This window comes from Panthera tigris, chromosome B2 (assembly GCF_018350195.1).
Source record: "Panthera tigris isolate Pti1 chromosome B2, P.tigris_Pti1_mat1.1, whole genome shotgun sequence".
Taxonomy (NCBI): domain Eukaryota; kingdom Metazoa; phylum Chordata; class Mammalia; order Carnivora; family Felidae; genus Panthera; species Panthera tigris.
The window spans coordinates 58,438,123-58,462,752 of record NC_056664.1 but is presented as its reverse complement, the minus strand read 5'-3'; the positions used below and the strand labels follow the sequence as shown (position 1 = coordinate 58,462,752).

Genomic DNA, 24,630 nt, shown 5'->3' with positions numbered 1-24,630 from the left:
GAAAAAATAAGACCACCTGGGAAGCTAAAGTTGTTTACATTAAAGAAGAGGGTTGTAGTCATGTGACCTAAGAGGCTCTGAGTCTTAACTAGTATTGTGCTATTCTTCAAACTTTTAACCTTACCAACTATTTTGCACTTGAGATTGTTTTTAATGGGCAAATATGTGCCATAGTTTAATCTGAAATTTGAATTTAAATGTTTTGTCACAGGAGAAAAATTCTTGAAAATTTAATCCTGTCAGTGCCAATAAGATATATGATTGGGAAAATGGCTAGGCAAGGATCCAGAATGAATTTTTAGAATGTGTTCCTTGATAAATATTTGCTGTTCTACTTAAAAGCAAAAGATTTTGTATTATTTTAAGCGACCTCCCCAATAATATTCAATGATGTGTCCCAAGCTTGCCTGTTCTTCATTAAACTGAGAGTCAGCATCTTGAAGTTTGTACACGGGATGAAAATATACAGTACTAAAAATGTAATTTTGCAAACAAGCAACTTCCTTTTATATTTTATCTCAACATACCATTGAAGGTACTACTGCTGCTGCAGATATAAAATAAGCTTGACTATTAAAGGTACTGTCATTGTCGATATAAGGTTGTTGGTTATTCCCAGGTTAAATGTCAACTTCTTTTGTGTTCAATAATCTGTGTTTTGTAGGGTTTCTCCTTTTGGGATTTTTTTTTTCCACTTCAGTGTGACATCTGGTTTAAAGGTGGTTTATGTAATATCATGGCTTAGAGGAAATTGTTTCATTTGTGTGTTGTACCTGAGTTTTCTCTGGCTTCTATTGAAGTTTCTCATAGTGCTTGATCTGTTTGCCCTTTTCTGCCATTGTACCACCCTCTGCTGAGAGACCAAGATTGATGTAAATTGTGGTCCATTCGCTTTCCTTGTTCATTGTAAGATCATTCTCTCATTCTCTCAAGCTCACCTCACCACCCTGCACTTCAGGGATTCCCTTTAGCTTTCACTGCTGCTAAATTTACCATGGCTATCAAGATCAGTGGTTCAGCCCTTCAGACCTTTGCTAAAAAATCATTTCACCCATGCCTACAGAAAGCCACATACCAGGGTCATAATGGACTACAATGAACAATTACTGCCAACAGATTGGATAACTTAGAAATGGATAAATTTCTAGAAACACATAACCTACCAAGACTGCATCATAAAGAAATAGAACATTGAATAAACCAATGAATAAAGAGAATGAACTAGTAATCAAAAACCTCCCACCAAAGGAAAGCCCAGGACTAGAGGCTTTCATGGTGAATTTTACTGAGGGTTGAAAGAAGAATCTTTCTCAAACTCTTCCAAAAAAAAAAAAAAACAAAAAAAGAAGGAAGCACTCCTAAACCTGTTTTAAAAGGCAAGTATTACCCTGATATGAATGTCAGATAAGGACACTACAAGAAAATAAAATTATAAGCAAATATCCCTGATCAGTTGAATTCTTAATTGTATATGGTATCTGTTCTTCCCTTAATCAATTAATTAATGAATTGACCTAATGGTGACCAACCAAAGTTTAACAGGAATAGCAGTTAATATATTAAAAAGATATTACCCTTTTATATTTCAGTAGCTTTATTGACATATAATTCATATATCATAAAATTCACAAGTTTATGCAATTCAGTAGATTTTAGCATATTCACAGATTTGAGCAACCATCATTGCAACCTAAATTAAGAACAGTTCATCACCTTGGGGCACCTGGGTGGCTCAGTCAGTTAAGTGACTGACTTTGGCTCAGGTCATGATCTCACAGTTCATGGGTTCAAGCCCGCGTCGGGCTCTGTGATGACAGCTCAGAGGATGGAGCCTGCTTCAGAATCCGTGTCTCCCTTTCTCTCTGCCCCTCCCCTGCCCCTGCTTTCTCTCTCAAGAATAAATAAAACATTTAAAAAAAGAACATTACATCATATCTAAAAGAAACTCTACCCATTAGCAGTCACTCTTCATCTCTCTCCCCAACCCTAGGCAGCCACCAGTCTATTTTCTTCCTCTGCAGATTTGCCTATTCTAGACATTTAATATAAATGGAATGCGATGTGATCTTTTGTAGCTGGCTTCTTTCACGTAGCATAATTACCAATAACGTAGTATTTCTGACAGTAGTTTTGCTATCTTTAATATGTCTTATATCTTTTTTGTTCTTTTATCTTCAATTATTCTCTTTTTGTATAAAATAAGTATTTACTTTTTTTTAAATTGTTAAAATCTTCATTTATTTTTAAGAGAGAGACAGAGTGTGAGTGGGGGAGGGACAGAGAGAGAGGGAGACAGAATCCAAGGTAGGTTCCAGGCTCTGAGCTGTCAGCACAGAGCCCAATGCAGGGCTTGAACTCACAAACTGTGAGATCATGACCTGAACTGAAGTCGGATGCTTAACTGACTGAGCCTCCCAGGCGCCCCATAAAATAAATATTTTCTAGTGTATGTTTTTGATTCCTGTCTTCACAGTCTTAACCACACACTTTATTATGTGGATGACTGAAATGTTTTTGTAAAATGGATGGGACAAAAAAATAACAGGACAAAGGTACTTAAAGTGTGATGAGACTGGATTAAGACCTGATGTTTGTTTCTATTTCTTTAGCCAACACAGGCGAAGAAGGGGCACCTTCGTGGCTCAGGCTTCAGTTCGGGTCATGATCTCGTGGTTCCCCCCGCCTTGGGCTCTTGTGCTGACAGCTCAGAGCCTGGGGCCTGGTTTGGATTCTGTGTCTCCTTCTCTCTCTGCCCCTCCCCTGCTCGGACTCTGTCTCTCTCTCTCTCAAAAATAAATAAACGTTTTAAAAAATTATGAAAAAAAAAGAATCACAGGTGAAGAAGAAAGCAAAGGTGGAGTTAAGAATAATTAGTTCATGTTTCTATGGGGGTCTGTAGCTCCATAAAGAATTTTATTATAAAAGAGTAAAATATACCTATTTGATAGACATTATTGTCAATGGATTTATCTTAATGTAAAATTTACAGTGTTTTAAAATAAATCTTAATGCAGAAATTATTGGGTTAAAAGAATTATATCACCCCTTTCTGCTTTGGTCTCACATTATCTTACATCTTTGCCATTTTTCCAGTTTGTATGCAATTGAGATAATCTAATACAACTTATTTTTTAATTTCCAAAATTGAAAATGATATAATAAAGAAAAGTAAATTTTCTTTTTTGTACCTATATATTTTTTTAAATAAAACTTAAGCTAAGATTGCAAAAAAGTTAAAAAAATTGTAATACATTAAAAAACATTAAAAACATTAATATATTAAAATACATTAAAATGATACATATGTTTTTTTTTCTGGTGCTCAATCACACAAGGAATTGTAACTACATGAGGAGATATGTTAGTAAGCTTAACCACAGTAATCATCTCACTATGTATATCAAGTCATCATGTTGTACACCTTAAATATGCAGATCTTCCTCAACTCACAACGGGCTTATGTTATGATAAACCTACTGTAAGTTGAAAATATCATAAGTAAAAAATGCATGTAATACACCTAAGCTAATGAACATTGTAGCTTAGCCAAAGATGCTTTAAAAGTAGTCAGAATAATTATTAATCTTTAGTTGGGCAAAATCACCCAAGGCAAGCTTATTTTATGATAAAGTTTTGAATATCTCCTGTAATTTACTAAATGCTGTAATGAAAGTGAAAAATAGAATAGTTGTATGGGTACAGAATGGTTGCAAATATATCAATTGTTTATCCTCACCATCATTGGCTGACTGGGAGCTGAGGCTGGCTGCCAACGCTCAGCTTCACAGAAGTGTATCATACTGCATATTGCCACCCCCAGGAAAAGATAACAATTCAAAATTTGAAGTGCAGTTCTACTGAATGCATATCACTTTACACCACTGTAAAGTTGGAAAATCATAAATGAAGCCATAGTAAGTCAGGGACCATTTATATATGATTTTTATTTAAGTTTTTTAAATTAGAAATTCTAAAATATAACCAATACTTGTAAAATACATCTATATCATTTGCCACTAATACATGAGGATTATGGGAAGATAAATGAGGAAATTTATGAGAATTATGAGAAAAAATGTGGTTGTTTCCATCGTTCTGTCTCGCTGATCACTAGCTTTGAGAATTAATCAAATCTTCAAAAAGTATAATTATACTTCAAAATATAATTGGGAGCTGTGATTCTGGGCATTTGGGAGACAGAAAGAGATAAGATGGAGATGGAGGAGAAAGAGAGAGGAAGAGAATATCTCCCCAGAAAAATCAGTGCCCAGATTTCATTAGTCTACATGAAATTTCTGATGGTAGATAATTACAGACCTCCCTGGTCATTCACAAGGCACAAAAATATTTATTACCACCTTAATGTTCAGTAAAGACAGACAGTGTCCTATAGTTCTTCTGTTTAGTAAACATTGTTTCTCCTATGCAATTTGGATAATAGACATATAATGGATTTTAAGAGAATATAAAGAGCACATCTTTAATATTTCAATGTATGCTTCATGAAGAACTACTCTCTTTACTTAATACATATCCCTATAACTCTCTGCAGAGACACGAGTTTACACTGTCCAGGTTGATCCTTTCAAGTCTTTGTTGCAGATTGTAAAAGTCGGAGGACTTGATTTCTCTTTCTTGTATTTTTGTAGTGGATGCCACCATGCCTTTATTACTGTCATTTACACCTCCTATATGACACCTCCTAACAGAAATGTAACCTAACCTAACCTGTTATTTACTATTTATAACGTTTTTTATAAATATCTGAATTCTGCTATCACTGAAGAATTTTTAAGCATTTTTCTTTAAGTTTATCTAAATCATCATAAAAAATTCAAACCACTAGACTAATATAGACTCATATTATGAGCATGTTTAGCATTTTCACATTTTCATAAACATCTACATCCACTCAAAGCTTCCAAAACAGTATTTTCCTTTGAGTTTAACAATATCATAGAGAACTTGATACTAAAAGTGATTCATACACTTGAAAGTAGCATACTAATTTGATTGATGCAAATTTCAATTAGAGGAAAAATAGTTCAGTTAAACATACATTTCTACCACCAGTACAACTTCAGTTGGAACATAAGCATTTGGGATTTTGTAAATTGATGACACAGTTGTAAAAGGAAACTAATGAAAATAGGTTTTTAATTTTTCCCACCAACTATGTATGCAAATAAAATGCATATTACCATGGCTTCTCCATTTTAAATTGTGTCAACAAAATACAGTTTTCAGCAAAATAAAACCTCAGGTAAAATATAAACATCATGCATGTATTTTTAAGTACAACTTGGAAATGCAATGTAATTCTTACTGTGAACAGGCTTAGTATACTTCATTACCACTTTTTAAGGAAGGATTTTAATGACCTCTTAATGCACATAGGTCCAAATCCTATGGACCGAAAAGCATTGTATGATCTTGTCCCAAACTGAGAGATATTATTTAAAATTTGTGAATTTCATTTAACTCATCCCCACCTTTATAAGATATTAACATCATTTTTTTGAAAATTCCAGTGTAGTTAACACACAGTGTTACATTAGTTTCAGATGTGCAATAGAGTGATTCAACAATTCTGTACATTACTCAGTGTTCATCATAAGTGTCCTTTTAATCCCCATCACCTATTTCACGCATCCTCCCCGACCACCTCCTTTTTGGTAACCATCAGTTTGTTTTCTATAGTTAAGTGTCTCTTTTTTGGTTTATCTCTTTTTGTCTTTGTTCATTTCTTTCATTTCTTAAATTCCACATATGAGTGAAATCATATGGTATTCGTCTTTCTCTGAGTGACCTGTTTCACTTAACATTATACTTTCTAAATCCATTCATATTGTTGCAAATGGCAAGATTTCATCTTTTTTATGTTTTATGGCTGAGTAGTAATATTCATATATATATATATGTATATATATATATATATATATATATTATAATCTGGGATTCTGGGATTGTGAGTAACTTGTTTATTTCTAATAAATTTTAACTTGATAAATGAGCAATGTCTTGCAATATGAGTAGTATGTGACATTGAGCGTCACATGATCACAACTGAGCCAATGGTTCTTCCTCTCTCTTGCTGCAGGATTGTGGGGATCATCTCCCATGCTCAGAAGCTCAGTCTCAGGCTGTGGTGTTTGGCAGAAATAGAACATAGGAAGGTGCCCAGAATTGACACTAGTGGATTTTTTGTCACTTCAAAGCACCTATGGATAGTCCTTTGCTTTTCCATATAAAAGAAAGCTTAGGAATGCTTTGCTTCATTCTAGGTCAGGCTGCCTGCAGATATAGACCCTTTCCTCTGCTACTGTATTGTCAGTTACATTAAATACAGTGTATGACAAGAGTTTATTAATACTGTACTGTAGTCAGCATCGGTGCAAATGTATACAATGGCCCCCATTAAGAAAAAGGATGAAAAGAAAGGCGATAAGAAGAAGATGATTATGGTGGAAGTTAAGAAGGAAATCATCGAGAGGTACTAACAAAGTATGGGAGTGGCCGAAATTGCAAGATTTGATAAGAAGTCTACATCTGCACCTCATCTGCAGAGGAGAAGGAGAAAAAGGCTGAGGAATTCCTTATTTCAAATGAGGTTAGGGAGATGTGTAAAATATGGAAAAGAGTGCAAACTTTTGTATAAATGCACCACCCGAATAAGGCTGTAGCAGTGCAAGTGATGAATGTGTTTAGTGACAACACAATGTCCCATTTCCACAAAATCCTCAAAAGGAGGCAAAACCAAGTGTCATTGGATAGGTTCTTTGTTAAAGTTGCATGAATAGAAAAAAGATTCCATTGAGCCAATAGATAGCACTGATTCCTGTAGTGTTTTGTATTCTTTGTGTACCTATTGGTAGTGAAATTACTAGATCATGGTAATTGTATTTTTAATTTTAGAGGAATATCTAAATTGTTTTCTACAGTGGCTGCACCAGTTTGCATTTTCACCAACAGTGCACAAGGATTCCTTTTTCTCCACATCCTTGCCAACCTTGTTTCTTGTGGGGTTTTTTGTTTGTTTGTTTGTTTTTGTTCTGTTTTGTTTTTTTTTTACTCATTCTGAGAGGTGTGGAGTGTTTTCTCATTATGGTTTTGATTTACATTTCCCTCATGATTAGTGATATTGAGCATCTTTTCATGTGTCTCTTGGCCATCTGTATGTCTTCTTTGGAGAAACATCTGTTTATGTCTTTGGTCCATGTTTTAATTGGATTATTTGTTTTGGTTGTTGAGTTGTATAAGTTCTTTATATATTTTGGATACTAACCTTTTATCAGATATGTCATTAGCAAATATCTCCTCCTATTCTGTAGGTTGTCTTTTAGTTTTGTTAATTGTTTCCTTTGCTGTGCAGAAGTTTTTTATTTTGAGGTAGTCCTAATAGTTTATATTTGCTTTTGTTTCCCTTGCCTCAGAAGACATATCTAGAAAAATGTTGCTACAGTTGATGTCAGAGAAATTACTGCCTGCACTTTCTCATAGGATTTTTATGGTTTCAAGTCTCACATTTAGGTCTTCAGTACATTTTGTGTGTATTTTTCTGTATGGTATAAGAAAGTGGTCCAGCCTCATTCTTTTGCATGTAGCTGTCCAGTTTTCCCAACATCATTTGTCAAGGAGACTGTCTTTTAACATTGGATATTCTTTCCTTATTTGTCAAAAATTATTTGACCATATAATTTTGGGTTTATTTCTGGGTTTTCTATTCTGTTTCCTGGATCTATGTGTTTATTTTAGTGCCAGGACCATACTGTTTTGCTTACTTTAGTTTTGTAGTATATCTTGAAATCTGGAATTGTGATACCTCCAGTTTTATTCTTTTTCAAGATTTCTTGGGCTATTTGTTTTTTTTTTTTTTTTCTGGTTCCATACAAATTTTTGTATTATTTGTTGTAGTTCTGTGAAAAATGCCATTGGTATTTGGATATGGACCACATTAAATGTGTAGATTGCTTTGGGTAGTACAGACATTTTAGCAATATTTGTTCTCCCAGCCCAAGAGCATGTGATATCTTTCATTTTTATGTGTTTCAACTTCAATTTCTTTCATCAGTGTTTTATAGTTTTCAGAATACATCTCTTTCCTTGATTAAGTTTATTTGTAGGAATTTTATAATTTCTGCTGTCCTTGTAAATGAGATTGTTTTCTTAATTTCCTCTCCCTTCCAGGTAATTGGAATGCCTTTCATTTCTTTTAAAGTCACACCTTATTTTGTCAGAGCTTCCCAAGATAATCTCTCTTTTCATTGACTCAAAGTCATCTGATCAGGTGACTTTAATTATTTCCACAAATCCTTTCTGCAGTATAATGTAATATAATCATGGGAGTGATATTTTATTACATTCTCAAATCTCACCCATACTCAAAAGGAGAGGATTCTATAGGTCATGTACCCTGGGGGTGGGGATTATGGAGGGCATATTAGAATTCCTCCTGCTATTGTGATTCTTTAACATGAGAAATTGACCACATTTACCACTTATTGTACTGCATTGATTTACTTGCTTATATGAGCCTTCATTGTTTATAACCCCAACTTCTACCTCATTGTTCATCACCTAGTAGGGGTTCATTAAGTATTTATATAGTGAATTAATAATATACAAATCATAGTATTCACGGTGCAGTATTCAAGGTACAGTGAACATAGTATTCAAGGTACAGTGAACCCCTGAGTATTCTGTAAAAGAGAATATCATGAGTGATTTCTCAAATATGAGTATAAATTACTGTTCAGCAATCTAATGGATTATATGTATGCAACTATTTATGAAAGAGACAAGCTAAATTAACTTCTCATGAGCAAAGCAAAACACCTATTCTCACAATTAAATATTTAGAAGTAGGTAATTAGAAAGAAGGGTATGCATGAGAACTTTTTGTTAAGGATAATTCATTGTTTTATGTGTTTCTGGTGAATGTTGTTCAATGTCATTTCTCTTATTTTGCAAAGAAAATACTTTCATTATGATAAAATAGTATCTAGGAATGCACCATTTGCAATATACTTCAATTTCTTAATGTTTTAAGGAGAAGGAACAGGTCTTGTTCCTATTTGAATTCTCCACACTATACGATAGCTCTTGAAAAAATAAAACCACTTAATAGATGTTTTAATTTAAGGAACTACTTATTTTTATGCTCTTTGGAAGTAGTTTTTATTTTTACTTCTTTCACTGTATTTGGAACTTGAAGCATTGTGTGTTCAACTTAGTACAGTTTCCTTTGCTCTTATTTTATGGGTACTAACTATATTAAGTCTTTCACTATTATACATTGCTGATATCTTCAGCAGTTGCTAGGGTTGTCTTACCTTTTTTCTTGTTATCAAGAAAAAAAGTTGGGAGAACCATAGGCATCCTGAGGTTTTAGAATTTCTCCAACTACCACTGTAGTTCAAAAACTTTGAAAGCTTTCTCTCTTATCCCAGTTCATTTTATCATCCCTTCATCCCTATAGTTGTGAAGTTACTAAGAAAATCTGAGCAGTTAAAGGACTTATGGTTGCTGGATATGTTCTTCTCTCAGGTATTCAGCAAGGCACTTTTAGAAGCCTTAGAAGTATACATATATCCTACATGTTTGGTGAATGAATGCTATTATTTAAAAACTTGCCAAATAGTTAATATACAAATATTTTTACTATGTCTGGAAAACTGACACCTGAATAATGATTTTGCTTTGTTGAACAACTTAGTGCTGTTTATGCTTCACTTTTTGAATTACCTTGGGTCAGCCATCTTACTTATATCTCCAAATACTTCTGTATATTTTACCCAATGACAATTGCTTTATGTAGATACACTCTCTGAGTAAAATTTAAAACTTAGTTTCAGGGCTGAGGTGTTATTCAAGATTAAAGCCTTATCAAAATGTTCTTTTTTCATTGTTTACTTATTTTGAGTATAGCAACAAATCTATCAAGAAAAGCTTATAGTGATAGCAACCTCCAGGGTACAAAAAACAAAACAAAACAAACCACAGGGAGCATCAAATCATCAATAATGTACTTTTTTAATTGCAATGTCTTCAGAGAACATTGTTGAACAAGAGGTATGAAGTATGAAGAAACAAAATGGGGTTTTAAAAAATGCTGTCACTTAACATTGCTGCCTGCTGGTACTTTGTTAGATGAAGCATAGAAATCATAAATAACATTTCTTTCTTAAATTGTAATGTAGAGAGAGAGAGAGAATCACAATGATAATATCGAAGAGAATTATGAATCTTTGCCTAGAGACTAAGTTGAATGCATTTATGCAGACAAATGCCAAGCAACTGACAGCAGTCAGGGGGATTTGTTCATTAAGTAAACACTGACACTCTGATTCTTTCCTTTCAGGTTCTTCTTGTGATTTGGAGCCTTGTGAGGCTAGTAATCCTTGTGAGAATGGAGCTGCGTGTGGAGAGACAATGAATCTGGAAATGTCTCCTCTTGGGTACCAGTGTCCATGTGGGAAAGGCTTTGCAGGTCCACACTGTGAGATCAATGTCAATGAGTGCAGTTCCAGCCCTTGCCTGCACGGTTATTGCTATGACAGTGAGTTCACTCAGCCGCAGCAATTCCTGTAGAGTAGTCCAACTTAGAATCTGACATAGTAATGAAATAACTCAGTATGCAACCTTGATTATTTACTGACTTTATCCTGCCCTGAATATCAAAGCCAACCCCATTATTTTCACAAAACACCCCCACATCTGATGAATCATTTATATTTTTATAAGTCATAATGGTAGCAAATGAGAAAATGTAATGAGATGTGGCTTCTATGTTCTAATGTTAGAATTAGCCTTTCTTTCCTTTATTTTTAATGGTAGGTTTTTAAGAGTGTTTGTTTGTAGGTAGGGGAAGCACTATTTTCAGTGACTTAAAACAAATCATTATTTTATCCCATCTGTTACACACACACACACACACACACACACACACACACACACACACATTTCCTCCCACCAGAATATGTATTCCTTTAAATTTACAGAGGAAAAAGAAGATGATAGGAAGAACAGGAAAAATCAGAGGTATGAAGGGGAGAAAGAAAAACAAATATTGGGTATTATAACATGGATTTTGGGGCACCTGGGGTGGCTCAGTCAGTTAAGCAGCTGTTGATTTCAGCTCAGGTCATGATCCCAGTGTTTGTGAGTTTGAACCCCGAATCGGGCTCTGTGCTGACAGCAGTGAACCTAATTTGGGTCCTCTGTCTTCCTCTTTCTGTACGCCCCCTCCCTTTCTCTCAAAAATAAATAAAAATAACACTTTTCAAAACATAGATTTAGCCATGGAAGAACCTGCCTAAGATGGATAATTTTTATGGAGACACAGGCAAAATGGCACAAAATAGCTCTGTGAAATGGATGTGGCTAAGGGGCATTAAGAGGAAAGAAAGAGCTAGAAGGATGTTGACAAAAAGCTGCCCATCTTATTTTGTTTTATTTTACCTCTTTAAAATATATTTTTATGTGATCCCTCAGTAAATGGATAATGTAATCAAGGAAAAAACACATTTTAATAGAAAGTCATTTTATTTTGAAATGGTATAATTAACTGAATTATGAATTAATTTTCTTTAAAGCAATGCTTTGCAAATGTATGACATGAAGGAATATAACTCACTTTTTTTCAAATTAAGTGAGGCAGCCCAAGTTTAAAACGACAGGTAGTAGTGGGGCCCTTGCAAACTGGAATATCTATGTAGATATTAATGTAGAATTAACTCTTCTAACACGTATGGAAGCTAAGCAAGATACATTTTGGGGCTGTGGGCCACCTATTTGCTACTCCTGATTTGAACCGACGTTACCATCATTTTTCTCTTTTCTTTTTTTTTCTTCTTTCAGATTTTGTCACTTTAAAAATTGTATTTTTAAGAATACAAAAAATACAGGGGCACCTGGGTTGCTCAGTCGGTTGGGCGTCCGACTTCGGCTCAGGTCATGATCTCACAGCTTGTGAGTTCGAGCCCCGCGTGGGGCTCTGTGTTGACAGCTCAGAGCCTGGAGCCTGCTTCCGATTCTGTGTCTCCCTCTCTCTCTGCCCCTCCCCCACTCACACTCTGTCTTTCTGTCTCTCTCTCTCTCAAAAATAAATAAACATTAAAATTTTTTTTCAAGAATATAAAAAATTGTATTTTCAAATTACCTTGAAATAAATCACTATTATCATATTTCTGACCTCAGGCCCATAGGTATTTGGGGATGCTGGGAATGACTTTTCAATTTCTGATGTTCACTACAAAATAAGGAAGGGGCAGGATGGTATGCCTCAGAGAGTGGTTAGCAACATTTTTAGATCTAGGTAGCCCTAGGATAACGGTTATATATGGTTATATATGGGGCAGTTCTGATATATTCCGAGTGACCTATATTTATAATATTCATATGATTTTTGTAAGTTGTGGTGAGCATCAGCTATTGTATGGAAGTGTTGAATCACACTGTTGTGCACCTGCAACTAATATCACACTGTATGTTAACTATATGGAATTTAAAAACTTAAAAAAATAATAATAATAAAAAATAAAAAAGGTCTAAAATATTTTAAATCATAATTCCTTATACAATAACAAAATATACTTTCAAATATGCTACTTATAATACAGTGCTACCTATTAAAATTTTGGAGGTCATATATAACATATTATGGAAAATGTAAACTTTGGATACCTGATATATTAATCTGTTTCATAATAGAATGATCCATAGTATAATTTGAGATTTAACTACCAGAGAACCAAAACATTTATTAAAAATTAGATCATACATGTTAATAGCTATCAGCTTAATTCTAAGACATTATATTCTTAATATTTTCTCAAAAATAAAATAATTTGGTAAGCCAAAATTCCTGATTCAGTATTTATTACATGACTGTATGTGAGAAATAATTATTAAAATGTAAATATGCAATTTTAACTTTCAAACGTGTTTATTCACCATATTGGCAATACATTATTAAAATATCTCTATATTTCTACCATGAAGTTTTGTCATATCGAAGCTTTGATTCAGTACAACTAATATATGATGTTTGGTGTATATTTAAATATTTTTAAGTACAAAAATACATCCAGAATCATACAGGGCTTATCTGATGAAAATTTCAATTCAAATCAAGAGTGTGGAATAGTTATAAAGAAGAACTAATAAAAACAGTGACTGTATTTTCTGGTAAAAACAATAACACCAAACCAGGTAATATTCTTAAAAAGTATTTCCTAATAAAATGTTGATAAGTTACCACATAGCCCATAGTTAACAAATTAGATGTGGGGGAAAAAAACATTTTTTGTTTCTTTGGTTTAAATTTTAAACAATTATGTATGTACGTTTGTTTATTTATTTCCCCTGTAGTATCCAATTGAATTCCCTAAGCTCTCATGTGCTTCTTTTCTTAGCTTCTTAGCCCAGAATAGTCAACATTCAGAAAGCGTATTTCTTGATAATAAAAGCAAACTTTATTTCCTAACACTAATCTCTTTCAGACAGATTTGCTAATTTAAATGTCTCTATTGTTGTTGTTTTTCTTTTAAAATAATTCATCAATCTGCATAGAGAATATTTCTATCTACACAGAAAGTTAGTTTGACTCTGGTTTTTTGTCACTTGCCAATTTGCATCAGTATCCAGACTTGAATTTATAATCATTAACACTTTTAAATACCATTATGATTGATGATACTTTATAATGTCTTAATTACATATAACATTTAATTTTAATTTGTTAACATATATAATGCCATCTATAATATATAAGGAAGCATAACTGATCTCATCTTTCTCATTAATTTATTTACAACTCTACTTGTATATTTATTAATTATTTTGATTCAGTGAGATGTTAAAAATTAGAATGCTATGTTACATGAAAAAAGTAAAATAAAATCCTCTCCAGAGGGCTGCCATTCTTGTGTCTCCCTTGTCTCTTCTTGACAGCTGTGGACTGATTTTCTTTAAAGGCCCAGGTACAAGTGCTGTACAAAAGCATGGCTGCAGAAGTCTAGAAACCAGCTAACTACCACACAATGTCTTGAAAATGCTGTTGCCACCCAGGACCTCAACACTTAATGAAAGCAATAGCAGATACATGCACAGAGGCAGAGTGGCAGTGTAGATTACACACTAAGTCTCAGGAATAATGAAGAACCCAGGGACTGACTAAAAGCAGCCATAAATCCTTGCCTGCTCTATCTGCAATTCATACTGTCACCACTTCCTTGAGATGCTTCCGAGACCGTCCTTTTTCTATCATTAATGATAAAATAGAGGACGGATTCTGATTATTACTTTTAAAAGATCATGATGAAATGTGAAAGCTCTTTTTAACTAAGGCTTAAGTGGTTGAATATCAACTTTCAGACATACCCACTTTAATGTAACTTGTCACACACACACACACACACACACACACACACACACACACAAACTTTAACGACCAGTTAACTTCTTGTGTATTAAACCTAAAACAGTCCAGGAAAAGTTAATTGATGCAAAAGTAGCCTATTTATCATAGGTATTGTTTACTGATGAGACAGAGAGACAGAGAGAAGGGAGAAGAAGAAGAAGAAGAAGAAGAAGAAGAAGAAGAAGACGACGACAACGACGATGACGACGAAAGCGGAGGAGGAGAAGGAGAAGGGGAGAAGGAGGAGGAGGAGGAGGAGGAGGAAGAGGAGGAGGAGAAGGAAGAAAGAAGAAGAAAATTGGATATTTTCATTGTTGCTTTGCGAACTTATCAAATGTTTATTGTGATGGTTCTAATTTCAAATTAAAGTTTTAAGCTAAATAGAACTGAGCAAAATAGTTATTTAGAAAATATTGTAGAAAGCTGTGAATTCACATTTTCTTTGGTTAAAAGTGAAATGTATTTAGTTTAATACAACATTCTTTAGAATGGTTAGCATTACCCATACCATTATTAAAGACATATTATTTTCTCTTCTCTCTTGTTCTCAGTGGTTAATGGCTTCTCCTGCTTATGCAAACCGGGTTTTGCTGGCCTGAGATGTGAACAGGACATTGATGACTGCATCTTGAATGCCTGTGAGCACAATTCTACCTGCAAAGATCTGCATCTCGTTAGTATCCATGAATATTATTAATGTACCTTAATGTGGGCAGCATAAATTAACCCATACAAATATATTTAGCATTTGTCTATATGTCATGTTGAGATATACATATATATGTATACATATATATGCTGATTAAGATTAGAAAAAAGAAATTCAAGCAATATTATTTTAACTTAATAGTAATAAAAAGGTGTTCTATTCACTCCTATGTATAGTTGATGTAAATATTATAAAGCAACAGTTTCATTCTTTGGATTTACAATTCTTAGTAATACTGAATTTCTGTTAAATTTCAGAATTATTCTAAAAATGATGTTAGTCTTATATGTACCTACTTTTATATAATTCAAGGTATTTTATATATTTCATTGACATTTATAATCTTAAATTTGATATTGCTTTCTATCTTGTGTTGTATACTTCCATCAACTCCTTCATTCATCTGTGTTGGTGCTGTCCCTTCAGTACATATCCATTTGTCATCACCTTTGTCATAAGCATGTGCCATTCTGCCTTAAACGGACTGTGACACAGTTGGCAAATCAATGGGATCCCTTCAGGCTTCTCATTTATCAGAAAGCCTGACATAAAAAATATCTACTCAAGGTGGCTTCACTGACTGGCTTCAGAAAATAAATGACATACAACACAGGTTAATGCTTCAATACTAGTACAGGCTTATAGTTTATCCTTTAGCAACAAAGCCGATTTTCACAAAGGACTACCATAGTTGAAGTTAGAAGAAAATGCTTTGAAAGACAGACTCATTTTCATTGATGTATTTTGACTATCAGTGTACTGACATTGTTTGTTTTTACAATGAAAAGATAATTTGTGGCAAGTGGTTTCTTTCCCATAAGGAAGGCAGGCATCCAAATGGAGAATTATAATTAATGTTTAGATGGCCATGACCAGAAACGGATGGTGTATCAGATACCTAGATACCATTTAAGTATATATTAAGTATATGGCCCTGTTGCTTTGTCTTTGTTCCTATCAGATGCTTTGTCTTAGTCATAGTAATTCCATCCCACTTTGGGGGAATCCTGAAACAGTGGGCCCTGTGACTCTATGCTGGTCTCTAAGATAAGAGTGGCATTCTGTCTGAGAAAAGGCTTCCTTACCTGTGTATAGGATGTTAAGTAAGAGGTAGGTGTGACCTCTTCTAGCCCTCTAACATCTAGATTTTTTTTAAATGTTTATTTATATATTTATTTTGAGAAAGAAAGTATGTGCAAACAGGGGAGGGGCAGAGAGAAAGGGAGAGAGAGAATCCCAAGCAGGTCAATGTTCAGCTCAGAGCCCCACGTGGGTCTCAATCTCACGACCATGAGATCATGACCTGAGCTGAAATCAAGATTTGGATGCTTAACCAACTGAGCCACCCAGGCACCCCATAACATCTAGATTTTATACTTGTAATTACTGTTGCCCTTTTGAGAGCCCATGGAAGAGAATAGGGTGCTCCCAAATGATGAGTGACCATGAAGGTGGCAGAGCTGAAAGACATAAGAAACCTGGTGCTTGATCAGTTGTTGAACTCCTGACTGAAATCCCTTGGATTTAATAATGTGAGATCACTTATGGATTATTTTTTAATATGGCTTGAGTCAGAGTTTGTTTGTTTGTTTGTTTGTTTGTTTGTTTGTTTTTACTTGCAGGTAAGTCATTTAATTTCCATAGCAGTTAAACTTTATTTTAGGCTAGGATTTAAGCAATAACTTCAGCAATAATAGAAGTTTATTCTAGTAGAAAGAACTTCGTACCCATAACTATGAGACTCCAGTTCTAGACCTGACTTTGCCACAGCTTATCTGTCTGATACTAAGCCAATCATTTGACAGAGGGATTGCAGCTTTAGAAACTATCATATCAAAGAATAGAACTTCCAAGTACAGTATTTCTCTCATTCATTTTATAAATTGCCAGTTAGTAGCTATTCAAACTAACTCTAGATTTGTATTAGTTTAAAGTCTTAATACCTACTTCCAGAAATTGTTATAATCAGAATAAAGAAAAATAAGAATTTTTAAAAAGTGGGACTCACAGAAACAGTGAGTAGAATGGTTAACAGCAGCTGGCGGTTGGGGGAAAAAGGGAGACACTGGTCAAAGGGCATAAGCCATCAGTTTTAAAAAGATCTGATATACAGCATGATAGCTATAGTTAATACTGTATGGCGTACTTGATCTGCTAAGAGAGTATATATAAAGCGTACTCACCAACACCACCACGCGTGCGCACACACACACACACACACACACAAGGTGACTATGTGGCATGAAGGATGTGTTAATTAACCTTACTGTAGTAAGCATTTCACCATGTGTACATATATTATGTCATTAGGTGTCAAGGACACTGTTCTCAGGCAGAATATTCCAATGCTCAGAGGTTATCTTCCAGGACCCAGTTAAAAGGTCAGTCTTTCCTTTGAGTTCAAGTCTGCCAAGTTAACTATTACACCAATATTATATTAAATATTGGATTTTTGTGTAGGATAAATACTATATAATTAAAAAGTAATACATTATATATTATAATAATAAATAGGAAAAAAAGCAGAAAGAGCTAAAAACTCATAATTTTTAAATAAAGCCTGGCTAAAAAAATATAATAATAATTGAAATAAACCAAGGTCCAGGGGCACCCCAACTCAATTTCAGCTCAGGTTGTGATCTCATAGTTGTGGGATGGAATCCCCTGTATGGGGCTTGGTGCTAGGCGTGGAGCCTGCTTGGGCTTCTCTCTCTTCCTCTTCCTGTGTCCCTCCCCTGCTCAGGCTCTTCTTGTTCTCTCTCTCTCTTTCTCAATCAATCAAAAAAAAAAAAAAAAAAAAAAAGAAGAAGAAAAAAAAGTCCAATTTGAGATTCATATTTGCTATCTTTCACCAACATATTGGAAAAAGACAAACCATGAAATGCTGAAGGCTTTGGAGTGTAAAAGAAAAAGCCATGGAGGGTGATGTTTCTGTAAAATATTTAATAATTATGATAAACAGAAAGATGACTTTATTCAACCTATAAGGCACTTACATTTGGCTGTAAGAGTCATCAGCCTGTTTTTGTTTGTTTGTTTTTGTTTTGTTTTGTTTTTTTATGAGCAGACCTTTCCAAACCCACCCAGGCAATGCCACTGACATTAGGCTTGCTTCTTCTTTGAATTTGGTATGGGTGTAGCTTTAAATTAGCATTTTTACATTTGGAGCATTTCTTTACGATTATATGTAGCATCATGACTATGAGTTTAGATAAAAAGCAGAAAATCAGAAGACTTTGAAACCAGGATGAGAAGTATTTTGTAACAATGAGCCAGTTTTCTTCTTTCCCTTCTTTATGGTTCAGTAAACCTAAAAAATCAATGAGAGAAAAAAGAAAACACTTGAATGCTCAACACATAATAAGACACAAATGTTAAGAATGGGTAGAATAGGATTTATTTTCTCACGTAACTTTCTTAGTTATATTTGAGAATAAGTATTTCTTTGTGGTTATTTAAATATGTATGATCAAATTATTCAAGTATTTTCCCCTCTCATTTTACTTTCATTTTCCTCTGTATCTTAACATGAATAATGAATGCTTAATTTTGATTACAGTGAAGAAGCAAAACTAGTGCAGTAGAACAAACCTGGAAAGGACAAAGTTTTTATTCATATGCAACTATGTTAAAATTTACACATACTATATATGCTAGTATACTACAGATATATATTTTCTGCCAAACACTCCAGTGCAAAATCCAAACTGAATTTATGTGTTTTCTAGTGAAAAATAAAACTGCCTTTACCTTCACCACCATATGTTTGAAAAATCCACATTTGTCATTTGAAATTGCCTATCTCCTCCCTTTGAGATTGGAGAGTAAACACAGGGGATCATGAGGGAGTAACTTCTGCCCCTTAGTTCATCTTGGCTGCTACTGACATGCCCATTTTGTCATCCCCATGCTCCTTTCAAATATGAGTTAATCTGCCAAATGATTCCAATCCTTTCATACCAGATTTGGCTCCCAGGACCTTCTCTGCATCCCTCAAGGGCATGGTGCTTAGCTAATTAGTAGTCAGGTCCCAGTTGTCCCTTAAACATATCCAATGGGAACCAGTAAAACCTCTGATTCTGCTCTCTCTCTAGGATTACAAACCCTCCATCAGTGTGGAATCCGTCCAACTGTTCTCTGGCCAAATACAAAACCCTTTATTTCTTTCATGCCCTCCCTCTCCATAAAGATTTGCTTAATCTCACTTAATGGAGAGTAACAGAGACTCTGACTTAGTGTCAGAGCTTGGGAGCTCTAGAATTTTTCAAACACACCAAACTGCCTAATACTTCTTGATGGAGAATAAAAAATCATTTTTGTGGCCAAAGAAGAAAGTGACAATTTTATTCTCAATAACTTCTGTTATAAAGGAAGATGAAAACATTTATCAGTTCTCAAATGTTTTAGCTCTTATGTTTAATCTCTACTATGGCTGTGTTGTATATTAGTATTGCTTTTAAGTTGTGGGTCCTGTAGAATGTTATCTGAAATAGTAAACCTCCACAAAACAGAATTTTTATTATTCATTTTTCAAAAGTGATTAGGTTAAATATCTTGTAAGTTTTGAGTAACAAAAGGCTAGAGAGAAGATTTGGAGATTGACAATGATATGGATTTGTTCTATGATTTACTACAAGTCACAACTTATTGGAACCATAAAATGAACTGACAGAATAGTCACTGTCCACTATATTTGGCACTATTTTATTAATTTAAGAACAATGTAGTTTTCCATTTTATTTACATGCCAGAATATACATAACAAGTACTTACTATTAGACTTTTTAGTTTGATTATCAGTTTCTTCAATAAAATCAAAGAGTTGTACACAATTGCTCTTAACCAGGGGGTTGCCTTTGAAAATACATATGCTTAAAATTCTGATTTAGTAGATGGATCCATCTGGTACCTGGATATCTTATAATTCTTTGTGATTCTGATGTGTACTTACATTTGAGAATCACTGGACTGGGTATCTAGATGGCATTTTCTAGCTCAAAACGTCTGTGATATCACAAGTGGAGCACAGAAGGTTTTTGTTTCATTTGTACTGACACTCACAATTTAGCCCCTTAAAAAAGAAATAAACAATGGTTTGAAAAATCGAGAGATTTATCCTCTGAGTTTTTAGCAGCATATTTCATTGTATCTTTTATTTTGGATTCTTCCATCTGTTTTAGTGCTTTTGTTTTTAAGACAAAAAGAATAAATATAATTTTTTCATTCCAATCATTTTGTGAGGGAGATAATAATATATTGCTTTCTCTTCTTTTGTAATAACTTAGTGAAGTGACACTTTGTGTATTGACATTTGCTAATCAGAAAAGCTATGCATGAAATTATAGTTTTTCATAGAGGGTGGGTATAATGGTTCAAATTGTATTTAAAGTATTAAAAATAATCAATGACTGATTAATTACAGTGATATCACAAAGGTTTAAGTGTTTTGATCCACTTGATTAGTTGCAACATCTTCAGTAGTGAATATTCAGCCAAAAGTTTAATCTAAATCTTGAGACATTAGCTAACAACCAAACACATTGATAAAAGAGGCATTGAAATGATGTAACACAAAATGAAGTCCTTTTGCCATGTCCATTCTAAATAACCTATTTTTGTTTATGTATAATCTGCTTATTTTTTATTACCCAAACCTCTACCTTTCATTATACAAATCCTTACTTTAAGAGTTTATTGAGAATAATTTAACATAACATTTATTATGATGGCTGTCAGCTTTCTATTGTTTCTATAATAGAGTAGATAACAAAATTGTTCTTCTTGTATAATCCAAGACTAATATAAAAATTTAGTTCACTTATTTGATGGCTTGTACAATTCTTTCAATATAGTCTCCTCAATAGTAAATTTTTATCACAGTGAATATGCCTGTCTGAAGTACCCCATTTCTTCCCCTCTAATCTGTTTTGAATCTGTCATGGCCTTGAAATAGGTAATCAAGTCTGTTAGGATTATATGCAAAGTAAAAGTAAACAGAACCTGAGAAAATATTTGTTGATCCACCTGAGTAAAGAGATGCATGAGATTTAATAACTTTGGACTTGTAAAATCTATTTTGGAAGCTCAGACATATTTTCCCTTCTTCCTTATTCCTTATTCCAAGACTCATTATAGAGAAGTGAGATTTACAGATGGTTGAATTTTGAGGTTTAAGAAATCTATCAAGCAGAACTGCATTTCATAAATATTGTGTGAGAACATAACTGATCAGAGAGAGAAATTTTCCATTTTCAGACTCTCTAATAAAAAATGGACAGTTTCCAGAAATAGTCCAGGTAAAAAAATGATTTAGAACTGATCAAATAATATTTGCATTGCCAATATTACCCAAAATGCATCAATAAGTGGGTTTATTTTGAAAGAATTATGAGACAGAGTAAGCTTCAACTTATTTCAATATGAACATTGTATTATACTTTTATATTATTGCTTGTTATCTTTACATAACTATAACTAAGACTCAACTATAGGCTTCACACTTTATATTGAGAATTTAGTAGATAGTTATAGTCCACAATAATTTCCTTTTTTCCCAAAAATCATCCTTTGCTATTTGGATGTATGCCATTTTTAATTAGTTAAATCTATATAAGACTATTTTTAAAACTATTTTGTTGTGTTTATATATTTTTTCTAAGAAGATAGTAAGAGAAACCCACACATACATACACACATGTGAACAAGTTGACTCAACCATTTATTATTAACTGGCAAGAACAATGGTCAGAGGATAGTAAGTCTTTTGTCCCCATCAGTAAAGAACTCCATTAGGTGCTAACCATGTCAGCATAACTCCCCATTCATCTGTGTGGAGTTCATTAGTGGTAGAAATTCCAAGAAATTTTGAATTGGAAATTGGATGTATATTTGTGGAAGCAAGCATATGTGCAAATGTGTATGCATACATGTGTGCACATACACAGAAACGAGAATATATTGTGCTTTTGGCCTGCCCTCCTAGTTTAAACAGATTTCAAGAGCTTTCTGGAATCGAGCTCTGGAGCCCAGGTCAATTAATATTTGAACTTATCTTGGTTATAATATGTACATATTAATTACATCTTGCAGATAAGTAGCCTCTTTCTGTAATTGATGAAAAACTTTGGTTTGAAATAATAGAGAGTGGCCTGTGGCATCATCTTGATTATAGTAGGGTTAAATTTTGCAGCATGCCCTTTAAAACCAAAAGGCTGCATGTACAAAAGAGGATGGGATTTTGAGATTGATAGCTTTGCCTTCACTAGATGTGTTGCCTTGAACAAGTCACTTAACCTTTGTAAGCCTCAGTCAGTTCATTTAAATAATGGACATATTAATAGCAACTTTGTTATGGAGATACTAATAGCAGAGTTGTTATGGAGATTAAATGAGGTACTGTCACATATAAAGCACTTTACAAATGTGTACCATGTTTCATGATGATGATGATGATGGTAATGATTTAACTGTTGAGAGAGAGACAGAGAGGTGGGGAAGGAGGAGGAGGAAAGAAGTGAGAGAAATGAAGGGAGGGAAGGCAGAAGAAAGAAAGAGGAGAAAGAAAATAAAGGATAATGAATAAATGAATGAATGATTTGAATGGTGAGGTCTTTATATCTCCTTAACAATTTTTAGATTTTCTCATAGAGTGTGAAACCCATGGAATTTGTACCCATGCCAAGGTCCCAGAGACTTGGTAGCTGCTGATAGTTTTTGTTTTCATGATCTAAGGCTATTGGGACTCTTGAGCCATCCTTTAGGGCTTGCTGTGAGATCGCTACATTTCTGGTGAGACACTCCGCATCTGATAGGCACAAAGCAAAACACCTTGTCCTGATCCCTCTCTCTTCAGACATCAGGCCTTTAATCTAGTTAGTGTCACTTACATCTTAGTCCCACAGCCTTCCAGGTCAGTTCCCTTGATTTAAGGTACTAGCCTTTGCTGCCCTCTCAGAGTAAGAAAATCTCCCTTCATCAAACTGCTGTGCTTAAAAGAGCGAAACCAAAAAAAAAAAAAAAAAAAAAAAAGAACAAACTATCCTCTCTACTTAAAAATAATTGAAACAAAAACTCAAAAGAGACCAATGTGATTGACGTGAATATAAATGTGAATGATTATATGAACATATAGGCATAGATATTGGTCTGGAGTGTTATTACTGATCCTGTTACTTTTTTAAATATACAGTCAAGGAATAATGGCTTATCAGAAAACATAGATACCACTTTTTTCTTCTGTAGTGTGGTTTGCCTTTCCAGGACTTGAACATATATTTTACGAAGAAAAACATAATGCTCATAGAAGTGAAGTAGTTTTCTCATGGTCACACAGTAATGCATAGCAGTTAGGGCAGGTCTGCAGATCACATGCTTCTCTCAAGATTTTCTTCGTGTCCTATACCATGCTGGACCTCTGAAAGTAACAGAGTTTGAGTGCAGTTGTCCATATGACTCACGCAACTAGGGAAGATGAGAATCCCAAAAGCAAGTCAGTATTTCAGAGACTCCTCAATAGACTCCAGCAGTCTCCTGTGCTGTTGCTAAAAATACATGCTTATTTTGGACTCACCTCCTGGGGATTCTGATTTAGCAAATTGGAAGTAAGGTCTGAGTTTTTAAAATACTCTGCAGAAGATTCACATGCAAAGCCATAATGCATAAATATTGGGCTATCCATGTCCTTTGAACTGCATGGAAAAGGGTATAGCCATGGCAATAGTTTATGTTTGTAAGCCTCTTTTTGGAGAACAGAGCACCCAGCTAATGCTAATCTGTACCAGAAGCCTAAAATGGGGAATGTCCTGAGAGGTTTTCAGAGGACAGGTCGATTCAGGAAATGGTACTATCAACAAGTAATAGGATGCAGCCATTGAGATTAAATTTTAAGTGTCAGCTTCTCATCTGCAGACTAACTGGGTCTGAGGAGGATTTAGAGCTAGAATTCTAAAAAGTGAATTTATGATTAAGATAGAGTTAGTATGCTAAACATTTCTTTCTCAAATGGGAACTTTTTATGGAAAAAGTGCTATCTTCCGCTAGTTCTGATGCTCTATTTTAGAAGCCCTAGTCATCAAGGAAATGGCTATTAAAGGACATTGGTGTGGAAGGAGCAGACAAACCCATTAAGGGACATTGGTGAGGATTTATTTGAAAGGCTATTGAACAGAATGGGGTCTTAGGGATTTTTTTTCCAGAATATACAGTTTTTACTATACATAATGCTTGTTGGGTACTTGGCATTTGAAAGTGTGATGCCAACCAATTGCTACCCAGTGAGATTTTCCTCCAAGATTTGGGTGGGAGCTTAAGATAGGAATTTCATCCAAGATACACCATATCTTTAATGTTACAAGCAGCCTGGCATAGGCTGAGAATGGCTATTCACTGGGTCTTGCTTAAGCTTGGCAAATAACCAGAGCTGTAGAGGGAATATTGGTTAGGAAAGATGGAGTTAGTTCATTAGTAGAAATGCAGTAAGAGAAACTTACAATCTAGGTAC

At 34.2% G+C, this 24,630-nt stretch overlaps 1 protein-coding gene across 1 annotated transcript in view; it reads left to right on the top strand.

Annotated features, from left to right (window-relative positions):
• The window catches only part of EYS (eyes shut homolog), a 1,764,056-nt gene that overhangs the window by 569,515 nt on the left and 1,169,911 nt on the right, over positions 1–24,630 (top strand). Inside the window, 1 exon segment of the mRNA XM_042986616.1 lies at positions 14,974–15,095. Within this exon segment, the coding sequence (XP_042842550.1) occupies positions 14,974–15,095 (122 nt within the window).